The sequence below is a fragment of the Odocoileus virginianus genome, unplaced genomic scaffold (assembly GCF_023699985.2).
Source record: "Odocoileus virginianus isolate 20LAN1187 ecotype Illinois unplaced genomic scaffold, Ovbor_1.2 Unplaced_Contig_26, whole genome shotgun sequence".
NCBI classification, from domain to species: Eukaryota; Metazoa; Chordata; class Mammalia; order Artiodactyla; family Cervidae; genus Odocoileus; species Odocoileus virginianus.
Window position 1 is genome coordinate 876,781 of NW_027224343.1, and position 23,820 is coordinate 900,600.

Sequence of the window (23,820 nt, forward strand, 5' to 3'; positions counted from 1 at the left end):
GCCCGCAGCCTGAAGCTGGAGGCTCGGACGCGGCCGCTGCAGGGTAGTCCTCCTGCACCCCACGATGGGCCAGGATGGTGGCTGTAAGCTGCGTGGCAGGATGTCAGAGCGGTGTTTCTCCAATTCAAGGTTATGGCTGGGCTGCCAGAAAAGCTTACCGCTTTTCAGAACGGCCTTTTCTGGGGGGTGGGGGGGGGGGGCGGGGGGGGTGGTTGGGAGAAACCAGTCCAACCCCTTTCTGAGTACTGGTATCCTCGGTGTAACCCTAGAGCCAAATGACCCTCTCAGCCTATGGGTGGGTACCTCCAGTGGCTATGAACTTAACCACTGCATTTATGTATTTTAATGTCTGTTTGTTTATCTGGCTGTGCCAAATCTCGGGGTTTCCATGGGGGCTCAGACAGTTAAGAATCCGCCTGCAATGCAGGAGACCTGGGTTTGATCACTGGGTCGGGAAGATCCCCTGAAGAAGGGAATGGCGACTCACTCTAGTGTTCTGGCCTGGAAAATCCCATGAGCAGAGGAGCCTGGCGGGCTACCGTCCACAGGCTTGCAAAGAGTTGGACCCGACTGAGAGACACACACTTTCCCCTATGTTGGGAGCTCCGAAACTCAGCCACGGGACCACCAGGGAAGTCCCCACGGTATTTATTTATCCAACAAGTGAACGTCAGACAGTTAGATAGCATCATTGACTCAACGGACGTGAGTCAGTGAGCAAACTCCAGGAGACCGTGGAGGACAAGAGACCCTGGCCCGTCGCGACCACGGGGTCACAAGAGCTGGACACGACCGAGCAACCGAACACAGCAGCAGCCCAACAGACACTGCTGCGTTATTTCTGCGCCCTCATGGAGCTTACAGGCTCCGGAAACTCCTGGTCAAATAATCTGTGAAAATCTAAATAAACTTAACTCTGGTTGTGGTTTAATTGCTAAGTTGTGTCTGATTCTTACAACCCCATGGACTGAAGCCCACCAGGCTCCTCTGTCCATGGGATTCTCCAGGCAAGAACACTGGAGATGGTAGCCACTTTCTCCTCCAGGGGATCTTCCAGACCCAGGGATCGAACCCCGGTCTCCTGTGCTGGAGGTGATCTCCTGCACTGCAGGCGGATTCTTTACCATGTGAGCCCAGGGAAGCCCCCCAAAGTAACACCACACCTTGACTTAATTAACTACAGTAAGTCTCCTACGTACGGATGAGCTCCACGCTAAGCGAGTTCGCTTAAGTGCAATTTGTTCCTAAGTCCAATGATGTTAGCCCAGGTACCCAAGCAACACAATCGGCTACGTAGCGCTGTACTGTGACAGGTATATAATACTTTTCAAAAATGATACATAAAAAAATAAAACACTTTAATCTCACAGCACAGCACCTTGGAAAGTACTGAAGTACAGCGCAACACCTGGCACACAGGGGCTGGCACTGCGTGAACAGCGAGGAGCGTCTCTGATGGAGCGGGGAGGAGGGGTGGGAGACGGCAAGCTGAAGGATCGCCAGCAGGGGATGGAGGGCCAGGGACGGCCTCACTCACAGCGTGCAGACCAGACGCGCCAAGGCATGTGCGCCTCTCTGAAAGCTCACAGCCTGAGGGTTCACATGCAGGGGACACGTGCCACCCCAGACCCCCGCAGAAAAGGAAATGATGGTACTGTGGCCTCACTGGTTCTTGCTAAGACAGTGCTGACCCCTCAAGACCACTTCTGCGAAGAATTTAAGCCAGGACTGCACTGATTCTGTTTAGCCACTGACTGCGTCTCCCTGGCCCTGCTGACCGACTCCTCTCTCTCCTCCACCCCAGCTCTGCCTGGTCTCACCCTACCATCACTTCCTCCCTTCCACCTGGACTCTCAAAGATGCCCACTTACTCAAGACCTAATTTATTACCCAAACAATCTCACCTAAAGGCATGCTGTTCCCCATCCCATCAAAGCAAAGACAAGGGCAGAGAGCAGGGAGGAACTTCCTGGGGGTCCCGGGGTGAAGAACCTGCCTCCCAACGCAGGGCTCTCGGATCCATCCCTGCTCGGGGGCCGCGATCCCTCCTGCTGCGGGGCAGCGAAGCGGAGCTGCAACCACTGACCCTGCAGGTCGCAACCAGAGAGCCTCCTGCCGCAGCGAAGACCCGACACAGCCGAACAAAGTAGCAACCATTAAAAAAGAAGAGCAGAGACGAGACCTAGGAGCGGGAGAAAGCATTAGGGCTGCTGACGGCGAAGCTCCAGAGCTCAAGCTTCAGCTTCCTTCTGCGCAAGGAGAGATGAGGGAGGGGTGGGGTGCTCGGGAGCAGGGGCGTAGAAAGTGGGGCGCCCAGATTTCCTTTATTTGGTCTCTGCTGCTGTATCTGCGGCTACACTCCCAACTCAAACGTCTGCTTTCCTAAAAGAACAACTTCTAAAATCTCTAAGTGATGTCTTTATACCTAAAAGACTGAGTTTAAAAAAGAAAGCCAAAAAATGCCAACAAAGCATTCTTCCAAATTTAGTCATTGCACATAAAGCATTTCTAGATCCAACTTTAGTTTAGGAGCAAGAGTGTGGTGGAGAAAGATTTAAGAGCTCATTAAACCAGAGACAATAATCACAGGCACTTAGAGTCTGACGTACAGAACGTTTCATTCACAAAAACACAAAACCACCTTGGCTGAGCAGACCAACAAGGACACAGCAGTGTAAGTTTGTGAAGAAACAACTGTATTGGTGGAAGTTCTGCTACGAACATGCTAGATTTTGATGACTGAACTTACTTCCCCTCAACTCTATTTTCCATGGTACATGTTGATTTTAGTTTTTGCTTATGTGAGGACATTTTAATAGACTCCAAATATGGAGCAAAGTTAGGCCGACTGGCAAGTCCAGACCGGCCACTTGCAGCCTGTGAATCACACGTGTCACTAAGAGGCTTCGGGGCCTCATCCAGAATGGCAGCTCCGGTCTCCTCCCTCTTCTTTATTGGCATCTTCCTTCTGCCCAAGAGGGCGCCAGGCCACGCAGATCAGACATGTGCCCTGAGTGTCTCTTGGAGTCCTTCTGTGAGGCAGACTTGGGGACAGAAGTCCTTTGCGCACAGGCCTTTCAATCCCAAAACGTGCCTTCTCCTGCTGCGTTTCTGAGACCAAAGGGAAGGACTGAGGCAACCCTGACCTGAATTACAGACACATTATAGAGCAGACAGGCAGGTGAAAGGCAGAACCAAAAGGCACAGACTTTGTTACTATTTCTGTTATAAAGTCACGATTTACCTTTCAGCAACCCTACGGAATTTTGGAAAACTCAGTTTTATTATCTAGAAGGCTGCACAAGACACCTGCCTTATGTATTTCACGAAACTGTTATAAAAGAAGATGGTTATTCATAAAGGGATGTATCAGAGTGAAAGCTACAAAAGAAATTACTGGTGTTCTTGTTGGAAATTTCACAGCCATACCTGCCCCACTGGCTAAGCATACGTTACAGCGACCTGTTATCGACTAAGCATATCAAGCACATTGATGAAAAAGAAATTTGTGGCTGACTCCTGTGGGATGAGACGAGCACAGCGTGCTGGTCCCGAAGAGGCCGGCGGGGACTCTCGCTGACCAGACAAGACAGCCCAGTCTGTCGCGGGGCTCATCCAGTCCCGGGGCAGCGCGCCACTCCGTTCAGCAGCACTCAGGGCTCTCTGGGGGCTTTCTGAATCAGAGGTCGGCCAGCTATGGCCTGAGGACCAAATCTGGCCCTTCACCTGTTTCTATGAATAAAGATATATTGGCACACATCCATACCTATTTATTTAAACCTCCCACAAGGCTGCTTTCCTGCTATCATAAGAGATCTGAGTAGTTCTGACAGGTACCATCTAGCCTCAAAGGCTAAAACATTCACTCTGGTGCTTTGAGGGGGAAAAAAAAAGTATCCACTCCTAATCTAAACCACGAAATGAGACCCTCAAACCACACCCTCCTGTAGGAGGATTGTCGCTGCTACTGTTCAGTTGCTGAGTCGTGTTCAGCTCCTTGCGACCCCGAGGACTGCAGCCCGCCAGGCCCCTCCGTCCATGGGATTTCCCAGGCAAGCACACTGGAGTGGGTTGCCATTTCCTTCTCCAGTAAGAGAAATGGCCACAATTAATTTTCTTCTGGGCTTTTAACATCATGAGGTAGTGTTACATTTCAGTATACAGTTGACCCCTGAACAACGTGGAGGGCAAAGGTACTGACTCCCTGCATGACCACATTTAAAAATCCACATTTAGCTTTCCGAGGGGCCCTCCACACCCACGGTGCAGTATCTGAGGATTCAACCAACGTCAGATCAGGTAGCTCTATCACCTTTATTGGAAGAACGCCACTTACAAGTGGACCTGTGCAGTTCAAATCCGTGATGTTCAAGGCCAACTACATACAGAATTAGAAAGAATTTCGCCTTAAAGTACATGGTTTTGGAAAGACCCATGCAATGCTCTCTGAGCCTCCCCGGGTGACAGAGGCACCGAAGTCTACTTCACAGATGAGGAGGGAGGCTGCATACATCTGACAGGTGCTTATTCGATGTGGATCCTAACCACCACCTCCTTCCATGACACGTTCTATTAACTATGAAGATAAAAAGCACTCCTGTTCATCAATATTTCTTTAGGATATTAAAACATAAGTATCAGGAGAGTCAAGTGCAAATTTTTGTCCAAGTCTGATTCTCATCTTTACCAACAAGGATGATGAGATCAAGTTAAATGATTTGTCTAAAAACTGAGAGCTCCACAGTAGCTCTTTTATTAGTCACACAGGCTCATTTCATTAGTCAGGCCAGCTGGCTTGGTGGCAGAGAATCTGCCTGCAATGCAGGAGATGCGAGTTTGATCCCTGGGTCAGGAAGATTCCCTGGAGGAGGAAATGGCAACCCACCCCAGTGTTCTTGCCTGGGAAATCCCCATGGACAGAGGAGCCTGGCAGGCTACAATCCACAGGGTCGCAAAGAGTCGGACAGGACTGAACACCTGAATATGCATGCATAAAGGATGGATCTTTTCATTAAAGAAACATCTTTGAAGAGTGTTAAAGAACAATGATAAAAAAAAAAAAAGAATAAAGTATCTGGTTACCCTTATGCATACTCACACAGTATTAGGTCAATAGTCACAGCTTATTGGGTTTTTAAAGATTTTTATTTATTTATTATTATTATTTTTTAAATCAAGGTGCATCTTTCTTATTTTTATTTTTTGGCCACACTGTGCACCATGTGGAACTTCCCCAACCAGGGATTGAACCTGAGTTGCCTGCAGTGGGAGCTTGGAGTCTTAACCACTGGAAAACCAGGGAAGTCTGACATAGTTATTTTATTGTGTTTTACTTTATTGCACTTTATAGACACTGCATTTTTTACATACTGAAGATACGAGCTTCCCAGGTGGTGAGAGTGGTAAAAAACCTACCTGCCAATTCAGGAGACATTAGAGACAAGGGTTCGATCCCTGGGTTGGGAAGACCCCCTGGAGGAGAGCACGGCAACCCACTCCAGTGTCCTTGCCTGCAGAATCCCATGGACAGAGGGGCCTGCCGGGCTGCTGTCTATGCAGTCGCACAGAGTCGAACATGACTGAAGTGACTTAGCACGCATGCAGAGATACTGTACTTTTTACCAAATGAATGTCTGTGGCAACCTGGCACTGAGCAAGTCTATTGGCATCAGTTTTCCAACAGCAGTTGCTCACTTCATGACTCTGTGACACATTTTGGTAATTCTCCCAATATTTCAAACATTTCATCATGACTGTATTTGTTATGGTGTTCTGAGATCAGTGATCTTTGATGTTCCTACTAAGACTCACTGAAGGCTCAGAAGATGGTTAACATTTTTGAGCAATATAGTACTTTTTAATTAAGGAATGTACATTGCTTCTTTTAATGTTATTGCACACTTAACGGCATAGCATAGCGTAAACACGGCCTTTATACGCACCGGGAAACCAAAGCATTCATGTAACTCGATTTACTGTGATACTCACTTTATTGCAGATGTCTGAAACACAAGAGCTCTGCCGTCTGCCTGTAATACTATGAGATGTTAGTACTGTTAAGTTAGGTTCAGTCGCTCAGTCATTTCTGACTCTTTGTGACTCCATGGACTGCAGCACGCCAGGCCTCCCTGTCCATCACCAACTCCTGAAGTTTACTCAAACTCATGTCCATTGAGTTGGTGATGCCATCCAACCATCTCATACTCTGTTGTCCCCTTCTCCTCCCACCTTCAATCTTTCCCAGCATCAGGGTCTTTTCAAATGAGTCAGTTCTTTGCATCAGGCAGCCAAAGTATTAGAGTTTCAGCTTCAGCATCAGGCCTTCCAATGAATATTCAGGACTGATTGCCTTTAGGATGGACTGGTTGGATCCTCGTGCAGTCCAAGAGATTCTCAAGAGTCTTCTCCAACACCACAGTTCAGAAGCAAACTATGTATTAAATTAAGCAAGCCAAATACCTCACAGCCATCCTGTTTCTGTTGACACCCATCATCTTTTATGCAATAAAAACAGGATAACTGCAAATTCACGGGTGGAGTCAGTTCTCTTACACTGAAGACATATCTACGAAGCTCTAGTTTCACACAATGACAGGAGGAAGAAAGCTACAAACTAAAGGGGAACATGTCCCGCTGGGCTTAAAGGAGCCACCTAAAAGTGAAGACACTCTTACCTCCATCTGCAAAGCCTCCGCCAGTCCCCTGATGGCAAACTTGGACGAAGAGTACGCCGTGTACCCAAAGAGGCCCAGCTGCCCGGCCTGGGAGGACACGAAGACGACCCTGCCCACGCGGCGTTCCTTCATGGTGGCGATCACCGCCCGGCTGGGGTACACGCTGCCCAGGTAGTTGACGCTCATCAGCCTCTGCAGGGAACAAAGAGGCCTGGAGCCTGAGCAGGGCGCGCACCACAGGCACCCGCCCCAGGTCACTGGCGCGCCCCTCGGGCTCCCACCCTGAGCCAGAGCCGGGGTCACTGGGTGCTCTGTGGAGCTGCTGAACAAACAGGAACTAAAGGGTCCTGGAAGTGACCGTGATGCACAGGGCTCCCCGCTGGGGGCCCGCTTCTTTTTTCTCTCCCTTTTTGCTGCCGTACAGTTGCTTCACAGTGTCGCTGGTTTCTGCTGTACAAGAGAGGGAATCAGCTCCGTGCAAACGCATAGCCCGCGCCCGGGGTCATCACTGAGCACCGAGCTCACTCCCTGGCCTACAGCCTCCCGCTCCCTGTTCACACAGGGCGGTGCAGGCACACGTCAGGCTCAACCCCCAGGTCACCCCCCTCCCCTGTGTCCGCCTGTGAGTGCCTATTTCAGTCTCCTGTTTCACTCTAACCTCACGTCCTCACAACAGCACTTAGGTCTTTGCTGAAGCCTGGCCAAATCAGTCTTCCCCTTAGAAAAAGTACACCGCACGGTGCAGGTAATCCTCTTGAGAGACAGTCTGAGCAAAGAGCTTCTAAATATTTCCAGCTTGGAAATACTTGGAACTGTGAGAGACCACAGAGGCCAGGGCAGGGTTAGGAGTGCGGACTGCAGGGCCGGGCTCCACCTTTCACGCCTATTTGAGGATCAACGGCAAAGTCAGATACTCGACTTAATTCCTCGCAGGGTGTGACTGCACAGGCCTGCCGCAAGGATTGGAAGGGGAAACAGAAGGTAAACACCCCCCCAGCCGCACCCGCAATAACTACCCAGTATATGTGGGCTCTCATGATGGCGGAGGACTGCACAGGTAACAAGGGTCTCCTTTGCCCTCATCCTGGGAACTCTAGAAAACTTTTACATTTTCAACCTGAAAGTCCCATGATACTGCATTACAATCCTTCTACATTAAAAGCCTTATAAAAATAGGTCTATCACCATGTGCAATATAAAACAAAAAATAACAGAGGCTCCCAGTGGAATCCCTGCCTCCTGCGTGTCGGGCTGAGCTATGCGGGAAGCCCTCCAGGTGGCGCTAGAGGTAAAGAACCCGCCCGCAACGCAGGAGACGGAGGGGACACCTTCCACCCCCGGGCGACGTGGGAACCCACTCCAGTACTCCTGCCTGCAGAATCCCACGGACAGAGGAGCCTGGCAGGCCCCAGTCCCTGCGGTCGTAGAGAGTCAGATGCGGCTGAAGCGACTTAGCAGGCACACACTACATCTATCAAAGAAATTAAAGTTAAAACCTTCGCACAAAGAAAATCTCAGGCTTCACTGGTGGATTCTACCAATCATTTAAGGAAAAATAAATCAATTCTACACAAATTCTTCCAGAAAGCTGATAAGTAGGGACTATTCCTCTACTGATGCTATGAGGCCACCTTGACTCTTAAACAAAATCAAAAAGTAACATTACAAAACGCTACAGCTAATATCCCTCAAGAACACAGAAAGGATAACACATCCTGACCAAAGGTGGTTTATCCCAGGAACACAAGGCTGGAAACATCTGGAAATTAATCAGTGTAATTCACCATATTAACACACTAAAAAAGAACTCTATGATCATCCCAGTGGATGCAGAAAAAGCACCTGACAAAATTAAATATCCATTTCATATAAAAACTCTCAGCAAATTACAATAAACTGCTAAACTTGATAAAGGGCATCTACCAAAAATAAACAAACAAAACTACAGCTAACATCATACTTAAGAATAAAAGACTAACTGCTTTCTCCCTAAAGTCAGGAACAAGACAAAAACTTCTACTTTGGCCACTGCTAGTCAACACTGCACTGGAAGTTACAGCCCACGGAATAAGCGTATCTAGATAGCAATGGAAGAGGTCAGACTTGCAGATGACATGATCTTGGATGCAGGAAGCCCAGTGAACACTAGAATTAATAGTTGAATTCAGCAGCACTGCACAATCAAAACACAAAAATCAACTGCCGTTTTCTACGTGAGCAATGAAAACTCAAGAAATGGAAATTAAAAAACCATTTACACTAACATCGAAAAACATAAAATACTGAAAAATAGTATGTGAGCCCCACATACTGAAAATTATGAAATACTATTGAGATAATTCTTTTAAAAACTTAAATAAATGGAGACATATATTATGTTATATGGGTTAGAAGACCAAATATTGTTAAGATGTCAGTTTCCCTCACATGTTATCTATAATGTCAGTGCAGTCCCAATCAAAAATAACTCCTACTGGGGCTTCCCTGGGGGTCCGATGGTTAAGAATCCGCCTTGCAATGTAGGGACATGGGTTTGATCCCTGCTCAGGGAACTGAGATCCCACATGCTGTGGAGCGCCTGAGCCCACGCGCCTCAACGAGAGAGAAGCCCTGACGACACCACTGCTGGGCAGAGTGACGAACAGCCCTCACCCAGAGGTGCTGGCGTGGGGATGGTGCAGGGCGGGGGGTGCAAAAGGAACGGACTGTGGCTGCTTTTCAAACAAAGTGAGAGAGACAGAGGGAAAGAGACAGTGTAATGGGAGACAGGTTGAGAATAAAGTGTTTTTTCAAAAGACTAGATTCACGCATTACTTAAATATTGCAGCATACGTCATATTCTATGTGTGTGCCATATTTCTTCCTTCATCTCACCCGTTTCGTGTTTTCTCCTTGTCACTGACACCCACCTGCAGCTGCCTGAACTTTTTTTTTACACCACGCCACAAGGCAGGCAGGATCTTAGCCCCTGGCCGGCTCAAACCCATGACCCCCGCAGTGGAAGCATGGAGTCTTGACCAGGACTGCCAGGGCAGGCCCGCAGTCACCTGGCCTTACGTGCTCAGTTCCTTCTGCTCTTGCTCAGATATGACCCCCACAAATCCTTGACTCAGTTGCCTCCAGACTTCCATTAGACACGGATGCAGGGACCCTCCCGCTCCGCCCGGACAGACTCTGCTTCCCGACGCCCGGCCACACAGCTGTGAGCTTCTGTGCTGCCTCCACACAGACCCTTACACGCCTGTCCTCTCTGCCATCCACAGTCGCCCACGGAGTCTGCTGACCTCCCTTCATGCCATCTTCCACACACAGGCACATACACTCACACTTCTCTTTCACCGGCCACCTCTGAAGTCTTTCCCCTCATCACTTCATGCCTAGACTACAACTACTTGCTCCAACTAATTCTTCACACAGCCATTGCGATAATCTTCAAAATCTCCCTGTCAATACCTAGAGATAACGGCATATAGGTCAAGACATCTCTCTTTGGATTCCCCCCCCCCCCCCCCCCGCCCGCTTTGGTTGTGCCGAGTGGCGTGCAGAATGTCGGTTCGCAGACCAGGGATGGAACCCACAGCTCCTGCCTCGGAAGGCAGAGTGGCAACCACTGGACCACCAGGGAAGTCCTGGCCCAACAGCTATCTTTTCTGCCGAGCTGATAAAGAAGCCTTCCGACACCAGAGTCCCAGCCAAGGCATCACTCTGCTTCTGCCTCCACTGGACTTGCACAGCTTGACTTGAAATCACAGAGTTCACAGTGCTTCCCCCAGCCTGCCAGAGCAGGACGTCTGAACTGCCACTAGGGGAGTCTCCTCTTCCATAAAAGGGAGTGCGCCCTAACTTCACCAAGGTCATTCAAAGCCCATCACCACCATGAAGGCTCTATAGATCAGGAAGAGAGAGAGACAGCTGACACAACATCAAATGAAGAAAAACATGCTATGCATTTAAGAAGGATTTCAAGTCTGTTGTACACTTCTTTGGCTGACGTTTTTAAAAAACACAAACATAAATATGACACATTGTCTTTTTCTCTTGGCTTGAGAATGCCAGAGTCTGCTTTTCAACTTTTTTGGGTTTTCATTGTTAAAAACACTGGTACTTGACAAGAAACCCGCATCTCTCCTGGCTTCCAAGGGGCTCTGCTGATAGTACAGCCTCAGTAAATCAGTTCCTATCCCAGCATCTCTCTTGGCTTATAAGGAGCTCTGCTGATAGTATGGCCTCAGTAAATCAATTCCTATCGATTCACTGTGTCAGGCTGGAGGCTGCATTCCCATTCTACAGCTGAGGAAGCCAAGGTCCAGAGGCCTGTGTAAACTTCTAAGGCTGGATGGTCACTGGGACTAAAACCCTGTCCAGCCTTCCTCTAGCTTGCTGAAGCTTCTGTTAAACTGGAATGCATTTCACCTATTTCATTCATAAAGCTTTCAGCCATAAACTAGTTCTCCCTCATAGTGTATGGGGCTACCACAGTAAAAAAAAAAACAAATTTTTACTTACTTCAAAAGTACTAACTTCAAGATCTTCAAATTTTCCTGCAAGTGACATTCCTGCACAGTTTACAAGCATGTCCACCGGGCCCAACTTCTCCTGAGCCTGGAAGTTTATCAAATTGGGCATTAAGGAAGAAAAACAAAGAATTTGTTAGTAGCCAATCAATGCCAATAGATAAAATCTATAAAACTATTAGACCTATAGGGAAGATATGCCAACTCCAAGCCCCACACCAAACTGGCAAGGACCAATCAAAAGGCGAGTGGATTAAGTCCAACTGACCCAACCTCTTACTTGTTTTATGACGTTCTCTACTTGGCTATAGTCTTGAGATACATCGACTGATATACACAGCACCACCTGTCAGAAAGAGAAAAAAGTGATCAAAGCTATGCAGGGCTTTAAAAGAACTGTTTTTAAAAATTAAAGGCAATTTTTTCCAGGAGATAAGGAGTCCAGTTTGATGTTCCCATTGCAGGGTTTGAAACCTGCGGACAATGCAATTAGGAGAGGCAAACTGGGGATGGGAGGGCAGTTCTTCCAGTGGTTCAGCCGTAAAAGACTCCGCGGACAATGCAGAAGATGCAGGAGACAGGGGTTTGATTCCTGGGTCTGGAAGATCCCCTGGAGGAGGGCATGGCAAGCCGCTCCAGTGTTCTTGCCTGGAGCATCCCATGGACAGAAGAGCCTGGGGGGCTACAGAGTGGGACACGACTGAAGCAACTCGGCCAGCACACACGGGCAATTTTTGGCAGGGGGGAAAAAAAAACTATTAACAAACTACCAAGAAAAGCATGTCGCCAGGGCCCTGCTTATGTGACGCAGAGAAACACGCCAGCTGGGGAAGGGAGACCGCCCAGCCCCTCCTGCACGCCCTAGCCCTGAGGACCTTCCCCCTCCTGGACATGCAAGTCAAGGGCTTTCCACACGACCGAGGCTTCTGCCGGGTGAAGAGCGGGGCTAACGAGGCGGGAGAAGGAGCAGACACGGCGTCAGCGAGACTGGCCTTCACCAGGACGCTCCAGATCCGCGCTCTAGATGATGCCCCTTCTCTACCAGAGCTCACAGGGACAGGGAAACAAAACAGCAAAACTGGGGAGACCTGCCAAGCTGGCAGCTTTCCAACGTCCGTGGGCTCAGAGGAGGGGTATAGACGAGGCCCCGGTGCTAGAGAAAGACCCCCACACACAGAGGTGGGTGAGGCCGTCCGCTTGCAGCATGGAATGCAAAGGAAGAAAATGCAAACAGCCAATAAAAGGGAACTGATTCAGTAAACTCTGGGGCACCCAGGATTACGCCACAGAAGTTTTAAGAAATGAGGCAGATTTATCTGACTGACATGCAAAGTTCTCTTTGCTTCACCACCTTAGCATCTTAGCATCATCGACTCAATGGACATGAGTTTGAGCAAACTCCGGAAGATAGTGAAGGACAGGGAAGCCTGGCGTGCAGTCCACAGTCTATGGGGTCACAAAGAATCGGACATGACTTAGCGACTTAACAACAACAACAACCAAGTTCTCTAATGTATTTCTGGAGGGAAAAAAATGAGGCAATTAAAATGACGGTGAAACACCATTTAAAACCCATCAGGAAAGCAAAAATTAGAAAGTCTGTTAACACCGAGCACTGGCAAGGACTCACTGCTGGCAGGAGTGTAGCCGTTTTGGTGATGCACACACTCAACTCAACGGCTCCATTTCCAGGTGTATTCCATCCTTGTACAAAGTGCACAGAGATAAACTTTAGCAAAAGCAAGAAAGAAAGCAAACTGGAAAAACAACGGAAACAACCCAAATATCCCCCCACGGTAGAGGTGATGAATGGAGGACACTCTATACATATAAGAAAACTCCAGACGGCAGCAGAAAAAATGGACGATGACTTCATGCAGCAACTGAGAGGAATTTTAACAACAAGATCAGGTGAAGAGATCAAGTTGCCTAAGAATACGCAAAGAATGACGTTGTATAAACTTAGAGAAAATAGGTTAGAGACTGCCTAGGGCCGGGAGGGGGTGGAAGACAACAAGGGCTGACTGCTAAAGGACGTGGACTTCCTCGCGGGAGGAGGAAAGTGTTCTACAACTGATTCTGGTGACAGCTGCAACTCTGTGGGTGTGCTACAACCCACTGAACTGTACACCTTAAATCAGTGAGCTGAACGGTATGCGAAATTCTATCTCAACAAAGCTATCGAAATAAGAATGATGCCATAAAGCTCAAAAAGCAGCAGAAGTAAACAATACGCTTCTTAGGGTTACATGCACTTATGGTCAAATTATTTAAAGAAAAACGGAAGGGAACTCCCTGGTGGTCCAGTGGTTAAGACTTTCAATGCAGGGGCAACGGGTGGATCCCTGGTCAGGAAACTAAAGTTCTACATGCTGTGTGGCACAGCCAAAAAACTAAAAAACAAAAGAAAAAAAATCTATAAAAATCAAGTTGGGGGTTACCTCTAGGAATGAGACAGAAGGATTAGGCTGATGTGGGCAAACAGGAGATTTCAGGGGCCCCGGAAAATGACATTTCTTAAGTTGGGTGATGAGCGTGTGGCTATTAATTTATCATTATGTTTTTTTATTCTAAAATAAATATATTGTATACATAAACATACCATTGCATTCATCAAAAAATTGCATAATCAAAAAGTATTTTTAATACCTCCCTTCCCTTATGTTAATTTGAATAAATAACTGAAATCATTTTCTAGGAAAGCATTCTGTTATTAGATCACCTGTGTCTGTGTATGTGTGTTAGAATCTATGCATTGCTTTGGTAATAACCTGAAATCCAAGACAATTCAAACAATTTCACCATTTTAAAAACAATATAACTAGGAACAGTTGACGTGCTTTCGATGAACTATTCACAGATGAAGTCACGGTCTTTTCTTTGCATATCCGTGCTGATTAGACAGAAAATGCATCATGAGCACAGGGACTTTACCTGTTTATCATTAATAGAGTGTTTTTCGATTTCTTTCTTTGCCTGTAACAGCTTGTCCTGAAAGCAACAGAGAACAATTAGTTCTGGTGGTGATCTATTTGTCCATTTGTTTGTTTAAAAGGAGAGGAAAAGCAGTTTTTGTACAAGGATTTATTAAATGCCAGAAAGCACACAGACAGCAGCTGCGTGTGCAGAGCTGCGGAGCACGTCGCTGTAAGGCAGGTTAGGCTGTGACTAAGGGATCGTGAGGGTTTAAATCCACTGCAGAGAAAGATAATAAAAAAAATCAATGAAACTCAAAGTCCCAATCATCAGTATTAATTGCTAAGGGTCTCCCATCAATTCTAATAAATGTTTTCATTTGACATTACGGAGATATGAAACATCTTCCCAAACTGAAGAGTATGTGTGATTTCATGACATAATGATTTCCTACAAGAACATCTAAAGAGTCCCTCCTCCACCAAAAAATAAAATAAAATAAAAATCACTTGTGAGATGGACGAGGTAAACCTATGCTTGGCTACTTCCAAAAATACTCTTGGGGACAAGCAAAACTATCCAGTAATTGAGTAATTCTCCCAAGATCTCAATTGTGCTTGTTTTAGTCACTTTCAAGAAGATGCAGATCAGTTTACAGTGCCTCAATTTGCTATAAATGCTAGAATTTAAATACAGCATGACAGCAGAAAAGAACAAAAGGACAGGGGAGTCCTTCCAAAAGACATGCAGGTTTTCTAAACAAGAATGTGCCCGTAATAAAACCATATTATTCTATTAATACAGAGGAACACCACCTGACTCTGCCAGAGCCGGAGTATGAAATCACACTAAAGAGTAAAGGCCTTCTTGGTGCCAGAAGGCTCGTTCACCCCCAGCAGCGCCAGGAGCCACGGAAAGCCCAGGCTGCCCTGCCTCCTGTCAAACCTCCGCACCGGACAAACCTCAAGGATGCCGTTTCATCGCAGCCGGGTCCTCAGTCAGGAAGGCGGCTTCGATGCCAAAGCAGATGTGCTGTTAGAGGAGTCCGGGTACAAACAAAAGGGAGCTAATTCTGCCTTTCTTCATGTTTTAGAGACGATGGCTGCCCGAGCCTAATTCTGCGTCACCATCTGCACGGCTCCCCCGGGGCCACCCCCCTTGGTCTGCCGTCCCCCTGGGCACTTTCACTGCCCAGCTGTGCGCCTCCCCCACCCAGCCCCGGGCAGCCAGCACCCCGCGCCCTCCCTGTTCACCGGTGCATCAGACTCCATCAACGACACTGGGCTGCATTTGCCCCTCGGTCCGTCGCCCTCCCTTCACTTCTGCAGCCAACGGAGATGCCCCGATCGAGTGCCCACTATGACCCAAGCTCCCCACCAAGCCCAGAAGGCCCGCCGTGGTCCCTGCCCCTCCCCACCCCCCGGGGAGCAGGACGTGGGACTGTCGGGGAGAAAGGAGCGCAGCGCCCTGGGCTCGGGCACGGAAAACAGACACTGAACAGAAAAGGGAAACAGATCTTGTGCTGACTCGACACGGAAAAGCACGCGTTTTGTGGAACTGCTGGGGAGGAGGGAGATTTCCCCTGCAGTCTGGGTCTCTCCAGAGATGGAGATGACGTCAGAAGCAAATTACAGAGAAACGCCGACAGGAATCCTCCAGGACTCAGATCGGCCCTAGAACGCCGCTATCTGCGGCTCTGGGCAGGGGCGGCCTCCCTGGCTGCCCATAGCCGGGGGTGCTCCTAAGTCTCTGCCTCTCCCAGGCCTGCAGTCTCTGCAGTGTTGCCTCAGAGTTCCTGGCCCTGAATAAAATACCTGTGGAGCTAACCTGACTGCAACCAGGAAGTTTTTGCCTGGAACACAAGAAATAACCAGTCAGATGGTAAAGAATCCGCCTGCAATGCGGGAGACCTGGGTTCGATCCCTGGGTCGGGAAGATCCCCTGGAGGAGGGCATGGCAACCCACTCCAGTGTTCCTGCCTGGAGAATCCCACGGACAGAGGAGCCTGGCGGGCTACAGTCACGGGGTTGCAAAGAGTCAGACACGACTGAGCACAGCACAGGAATCACAGCTCCAAGCAGAGACAGGCATGAACACTGCGAGCCTCGCACGGCCTCTGGGACTCACATCATGCTGACTCAGTACCTAAGAACACAGCTGGAAGACTTACCTCATTCCGTGCAACCAGAGTTATAAAGGCTCCTTGTTTATAGCACTCGATAGCAATGCACTTTCCGATGCCACTAGAGCCTCCTGTAACCTAAAAGCAGAAATAAAGAAATCTTAGCACTTGAAACTTCCCTTCTGTGGGAAACTAAAAAAAAATATGACGGGGGGCTTCCCTGGCGGTCCGGGGTGAAGAACCTGTCATATGTAAAATAGATAGCCAATGGGAGTTTGCCGTATGACGCAGGGAACTCAAACCCCAGCTCTGGAACAACGGAGAGGGGGCGGGACATGGGTTCCCTAGCTGATTCATGCTGATGTTTGGCAGAAGCCAACACAATACTGTAAAGCAATTACCCTTCAATTAAAAATAAATAAATAATAACAATAAAAAAAGAATCTGCCTTGCAAGGCAGGGGAACTAAGATCCCAAACGCCCCGGGACGACGGAGCCTGCGCCTCCCAACTAAGACCCAACGCAAATAAGTTAAACAACTATGATGAGCTCCAAGATCCAACCTACAGGAACGAAATCTTCAACTACTGTAGCATCGTCATCCCAGACCCAGTGAATGGAGTCTGAGAACAAACTGTCAGCAGGGCGTGTGGTTCTGACTGTTTCCAGTACTGAACTATCCACTGCACACCTATATTTCTGAGTCCACTGAGGGGGCAAGAGCCCCATACATCTAGCTAATAAATAATATATTAGTCTGATAATTCAAAAAGATACATGCACCCCTATGTTCACAGCAGCACTATTCACAATAGCCAAGACATGAAACAACCTAAATGTCCATGAATGGATAAAGAAGATGTGTGGATACACTCTATGGATGCGTGCACATATGGAATGGAATGGAATAGCACTCGGCTTTAAGAAAGAATGCTGTTTGCAGCAACACAGATGGGCCCAGAGATTATCATACTAAGTGAAATAAGTGATACAGACAAAGACAAATACTAGTATCACATAATATTGCTATATGCAGAATCTGATATATGACACAAATGAACCTATCTATGAAACTGACCCACAAACAAACAGAACAGGCTTGCGGTTCCAGGGTGGGGGAGGAATGGACTCGGAGTTTGGGTTTAGCAGATGCAAACTATTATATACAAAATGAATAAACAAGAAGGCCCTACTGTACAGCACAGGGAATTACATTCAACCTGCAGTAAACCATTATGAAAAAGAACATATACGTATATATTACATATAATACATAACTGAATCACTTTGCTATACAGCAGAAATTAACACATTGTAAATCAACTATACTTCAATAAATTAAAAAATAAATACATTAGTTTGGCTTTGAGTCCAAATCCAAATGAACATTGTTTTTCTATATGTCTTCTATGAATGACCAGTTCTACAGGAGATGAAAAGAATAATCACCAGCATATATCTTATGATCTTTTAAACAACTGCTTATTATAAAGTAATACATGATCACGTGGAAACACTAAACAGTGCAGCTTTTCTTCTGGCACTATTCTTATCTTCACTGTCCACAGCTCAGCCATACTGGCTGGCTCCCAGTCATGCCTTCTCCAGCCACGGGACCTTTGCACAGTCTGTTCTCCCTGTCAGAAATGCTCTCCTCCCCTTTTCATCTAATTGGCATCTATTCACCCAATAAATCTCAGCTCAAATGATCACGGCCTCAGGAAAGCCTCACAGGCTGCCCTCGGCCCCGCCTCAGCCCGCTTTTCAGCACTGCAGCCTTTTTCCCCTGGCTTTTACATCACTCCATAACCAAACAGCCGTGCATTTATCTGTGTGGCTATTTGATTTACAATCATCTCTCCCATTAGCACTCCATAGACTCCCTAAAAATACCAATTCTATTTGGGCACCCCACTACATTCCTGGACTTCCTGGGTGGCTCAGATGGTAAAGACTGCCCACAATGCAGGAGACCTGGGGTCGATCCCCGGGTCAGGAAGATCCCCTGGAGAAGGAAATGGCAACCCACGCCAGTGTTCACGCCTGGAGGATCCCATGGACAGAGGAGCCTGGCGGGCTACAGTCCACCGGGTCGCAAAGGGTTGGACACGATTGAGCAACTAACACACACACTATATTCCCAGTCCTTCGTATAATGCCTGGCATATAGAAAGGGCTCAAAATGTATTTAACTTAATGATACAAATGTAACATTATCCTTCTAGTCATTGTTCCTACGCACATTATATAACACAGGCCAGGGGAGCAGGTGAGGGAGGAAAACAAGAGTCAGAGAGGCATCAGCCCTTACACACTTTTGTATTCTACCTAAAAAACAAACCAAAAAAATGTAGTCAAAAAACTAAAAGGGCACACAATATTGCGTTAGATAGCTATATCAAAACTTAGTTAACCATTCCCCTATAGTCAGACATCTAGATTGTTTTGAATATTTTATTGTTAGATATAAATCTTGCTGTAAAGAATATCTCTGATCCCATCTCATGACTTTTTTTTTTTTTCCATCTCATGACTTTAAAGATCAAGATTCCTCCCTACACAATGTACCTATCTCCATGGAACTCCTAGGTTTCTCCTGAACCTCAGCTTCTCACTAATGAAGGGATTTCTTTGGGATAATTAACCAATTATCTAGCAGTTACTATTAAGATACATCTGCTATCCCACTTAACAGTCACCTCTGAAGAGCTCTTTGCTATCGAAATATTTTATAGGGGGACTTCCCTGGTGGTCCAGTAGCTAAGACTCTGTGCTCCCAATGCAGGGGGCCTGGGTTCTATCCCTGGTCAGAGAACTGGACCCTGCATGCTGCAACTAAGCGTTCACATGCCACAACGAAAGAATGGGGTTGCCACAATTAAGATCCAGGCTATCCATATAAATAAATGTTGTGGTTGTGTCCTTCACCATCTCCCTGAGTTTGCTTAAACTCATGTCCACTAAGTCAATGTAGATAAATATTAAAAATATATATATTTCATAGGTGGTTTTGGCTTATTACTTTTGATCAGACATTTCAATTAGCAAGATCATTAAGAATGTCATTGGCTATTTCTGCTGCCTACAGGTCCCTTCACCCAACATCTCCCACACACCTGCATTTCCAAATCCCATGGACCCTGCAGAGGCCGGTCCCAACATCTCCTCCTCCAAGAAGCCTTCCCGGACTCTGTCCCTCTGTCCTGTCTGCCACTTTTGCACCTTCTGCAGCTCCTTCTGCGCCTGCCTGAGCTTCCGGGTCAGACTCTAAGTTCACTGAGGACGAGTACCAAGTCTGAGCTACCATCCTCATTCCTAGCACAGCACTCCACATCAACAGTTGCTAAATAAATACTTGCCTACCATTAATTTGCAAAGTGGTGTACGATGCCATTTCCCTGAAAAAAAAAAAAAGCCAAAAAAGCTTGTAAGTAAAAATTCTGTTATTCAAGGAATACATGGAAGTTGAAGTGATGAGGTGATTGAGAAAATATATATGCTCTCAGGTGCTCTGTATATATTATGATTGTTACTGTCCTTTTTCTAGACTGAAACAGGTAAGCAAGCTGTGTCAAATTACTGCACAACAAAGAACAGGGTGTAATCTTACAAGATTTATCCATAAAAACAAGAATAAGACTTCAACTTCTGAGTCACGGTTCATGGGAAACTGACCTTCCAGTCCAAGCCAGCTAATTCATAGAAGGTATCTAAGAACATGCCTAAGCCAATCCAGGCTATGTTACCCTTGGGTGGTATAAGAAAACATAAGAGATTTTCCTAATGGCTGAGAAAACAGTAAATACGGACTGAGTTGCCTGACCATTGGTAACTTGAGACATAAGACCCCAAAGATAACAGTTTAATGCCTTTCTTTATCACTCATTCTGACTGTTCTTTGCCACTACTGTTTTAAATGTTAGTATGTCTTCAATTCTACCACACACCTCTTATCGAGGGCAAGAGAGGGCGCTTTGCTGTCAGAATAGCTTCTCCATCCATCTCCCCAAAAGGGCAGGCTTGATTTTCTAGTTTTCACCAAATCAGTTTACCAGCTTTGTTTAAAAAACAGCTGATTTAAATAAGTATATACCGTGTAAGAGCGTTTCCCTGGTGGCTCAGATGGTAAAGAATCTGCCTGCGATGCAGGACATGTGGGTTCGATCCTGGGTCGGGAAGATCCCCTGGAGAAGGAAATGGCAACCCACTCCAATATTCTTGCCTGGGAAATCCCATGGACAGAGGAGCCTGGTGGGCTACATACAGTCCATGGGGTCACAAGAGTCGGACACAACTGAGTGACTAAGCGTGTGCACACACGTGTGTACACACACACACACACTGTGTAAGGCTTGCTGCACAGCTTTACCAGTGTAATTAGAGAGATAATACTTGTCAGTCAGAATTGTTTTAAAAACAAAAGAGTAACTAGTCCTGACCGAAGCCTGCTCATGCTTCCCCATCAGCAAGACATTCTGAACACTGGCCCCCTTCCTGACACGACTGGGTCTAGTCCTAACAAATCTCAAGAAAAACAATTACACTTTTACTCTTTTTATGTCATTAAAAAAAGAAGACAGATGGTGACATCATGTGAATTATTCATGTCGTCCTCACATCATTTATAGTGGCACAGCCAAATGAGACAGTGAAAGTAAGAAATTCTGTGGGATCTACCCCAGCAGATGTGTTCATTATCTTATCCAGGGTCTACAGAAGCATGATGGGGTTGGTAGGACCAGAGTCGCTGTTAACTGAGAGTCCCTTATAAACACTACGAGGTGTGCTCTGCAAACATCACTGCTAAAAAACCCAAGTTTTAAAGCCTCAGTTTTTGAGGCAGAAGTTCTCTTGCAGATGTGACCCTTTCAGAAGGCAACATGATTGTAAAATTTTGCTCCTCTCTCCCTAGCTAATGAACTAACTAACAACTCACCTCCTTATCTATCTTCTGCATCAGGAATGGCTGGAGCTAGAAGTACACTAATAGTTTGACGAGAGAAATTAAACAAAATATATGTTCCCATTCAGAAACTCTCGGCAGGACGTCAGACACGCTAAAAGCAAAGACCATCCCATCCCATCTCATCCCAGCGATGCTCGGATCTTAGCCAGGACACCCATATGTCACCTCCCACACCAGGAGGATTTGCGCTAGCTGCTTAGTAACTAACTTTTCTTATTCATAACCTCCCGCCTCTACGTGCCTCGGGCTTGTAAAAAAAAATCAAGTAAGAAAAGGGCCCAAAAGCCACAGTAAATGGTGGCATGCTGGGCGCAGAAAGCAGGCTTTCTGTTTAAGTGAGGTGGTCCACCTGCAGAGGAGGGATCGTCGCAGAGTTTCTGATAAGAAACAAACCCACCCACCGACGTCCCCTTCATCACAAACGCACAAGCCAGGTCCCCTGGCTCAACCGTCTGACTCTGCACGGGGACGGCACCGGCCGACCCCAGGCCGAGTCCAGCAGGGACAGGCCGTGCAGACGGGGCAGAATGGCCCCAACGCCGCTCGCGAGGGCTGCCGCTCCGCCGGAGAGACTCACTTCCCGGACCGCTCTGCCCGCTGTCACTCGTGCAAGGCGCCTTCCGGGGGCTGCCCCGGCGGAGCCCCGGACCCCGGCCAGGGCCGCGCGCCGCGCCCGGGTCGCCAGCGACCGCGGGGTCCCGGCGGTGTCCCGCGGCCCCTCCTCCCCCTCGGCGGACTCATCGGTGAGCCGAAGCACAGAAACCCCGGGGCCCCGGAGTCGCCCCGGGCGCGGACGCGCGTCCCCCGAGCCCGCGCCGGCCCCGGGGGAGCCGAGGCAGCGGAGGAGACAGCGCGGGGCGGCGGGCCTGCCCGCCGGGGAGCGGCCGGCCTGGGGCCCGCGCTCCGGGGACGGCGCCGCCGCGGCCTCGGGGGCCACTCACCACCACGTGCGCCCCGGGCAGGGCGAGGGGCTTGGGGCTGATGAGCGGGGACACCATGTAGAGCAGCAGCACGAAGGCCACGAGGGACGCGGCGGCCAGCAGCAGCATCGCGCGACCGGCGGCCCGGGCGCAGCTCGGCGCAGGCTCGGCGGTCACGCGCGGCGGGGCGGGCGCGGCAGGCGGGGCGGGGCTCGGCGGCGCGCGGGGCGGGACTGGAGGCGGAGCCGGAGGGCGGAGCCGGAGGGCGGAGCCGGGGGCGGGGCGTGGCCGGGGGGTTCGGCGACGTGCGGGCGGTGCGGGGCGGGGCGGGGCCGGGGTTGGCGCGCGGCGGGGGGTGGGGCCGAGGCTTGGGGGCGGGGCGGGGGCGGGGCCGGGGAGAGGCTTAAACCGGTGTTTGGCGCCGGGCGCGGCCTGCGGCGAAAAGGGGCGGGGTCGGCTCCCGGCGCGCGGGGCGTCCGGGGGCTGCCAGACGTCCCCGGCGCCCGGACGGGACCAGCACCTTCCGCCGGGGAGGCGGGGGCTCCTTAGGGCTGCGGGGCCGCGCGCCGAGCCTCCCCGGGTCGGAGGCGGCGGCCGGGGGCTGTCTACGCGTCGGTCCGGACCTCCGGGCCTCGGTCTAGCGCGGAAGGCCCGGCATCAGGCCCGCGAATCCCGGGCTCCATTTCGTATTTTCTTTCGTGCTCAAAAAATGGTCACAGCGCACTTTCGCTTGCCGAGGACCGGGAAGGCCTGGACAGGGAGTTCTAAAATCGCTCAGGTCATTCAGCTTCCTTGAGTTCAGAGTTCATCTTTTACCAAGGCAGGGTTTTAAAAAGTCAAACGCTTTATTGAGATCTAATTCGCATACCATACAATGCACCTGTTTAAAGTACATTATATAGTCAGAGTTGTGCAAATATCACCACCGTCATTTAGCTGCACTCTGAAAACACACACAAATCCCTAACCGTTAACAGTCACTCCCCATTTCCTCGCACCCCCTCGGGCCCTAAGTAATCACTAATCTTTCTGTCTCCATGAATTTACCTATCCTGGATATTTCATATAAATGGAATTATAGAATAGATAGCCTTTTGTAACCGGCTTCTTTCAGTCAGCATACGTTTTCAAGGTTCATCCATGTGGTACAGTGTATGAGTAATTCGTGTTTTTTTATGACCAAATTCCATTGTGTGGACAAACCATATATCAGTTATCCATTCATCAATTGATGGACATTAGGTTGTTTCTACTTTTTGGCTAATATGAATAATGCTGCTGTTAAAATTCATGTAGAAGTTTTTCATTTCTCCTGGGTGTATACCTAGGAGTGGAATTGCTGGATCTTATAATAACTGTTTTAAGCAAAACTGCCAGACCATTTTCCAAAGCAGCTGCCCAATTTTATAATCCCTACCAGCAGTGTATAAAGATACCAGTTTCTCCACATCTTCACCAACACTTGTTTTTATCTTTTTAATTACAGCCTCCACTGTGGGTGTGAAGTGACATTTTGTTAGGGTTTTAGTTTGCAAAAGGCACATATTTTTTATTCGCTTATGTGCTTTACTTTTTTGAAGTTATTCTTAGAAATACTAGAGAGCTCAGAAACAAAGGAACTGATCTTGAGTTTTTCTTCTTAATTTATTGCTCAGAATTAGACGAATCATAAGATATGAGTCCCCAAGACTTCTGACATCAACTAAAA

At 48.2% G+C, this 23,820-nt stretch overlaps 1 protein-coding gene across 4 annotated transcripts in view; it reads right to left on the reverse strand.

Moving 5' to 3' along the window:
- KDSR (3-ketodihydrosphingosine reductase) overlaps positions 1–22,294 on the reverse strand; it is a 38,197-nt gene extending 15,903 nt beyond the window's left edge. The window contains exons 1-6 of one of the 4 annotated variants that reach the window (XM_070464488.1): positions 22,134–22,294; positions 16,275–16,364; positions 14,123–14,179; positions 11,469–11,534; positions 11,181–11,276; positions 6,675–6,866 (exon numbers count right to left, since the gene is read on the reverse strand). In XM_070464488.1, the coding sequence (XP_070320589.1) occupies positions 6,675–6,866; positions 11,181–11,276; positions 11,469–11,534; positions 14,123–14,179; positions 16,275–16,364; positions 22,134–22,241 (609 nt within the window). In that variant the 5' untranslated portion in view covers positions 22,242–22,294. The remainder of the gene's footprint in view (positions 1–6,674; positions 6,867–11,180; positions 11,277–11,468; positions 11,535–14,122; positions 14,180–16,274; positions 16,365–22,133) is intronic. The other 3 variants (XM_070464489.1, XM_070464486.1, XM_070464487.1) reach the window with 3 other exon arrangements.
- Between the last annotated feature and the right edge of the window lie 1,526 nt (positions 22,295–23,820).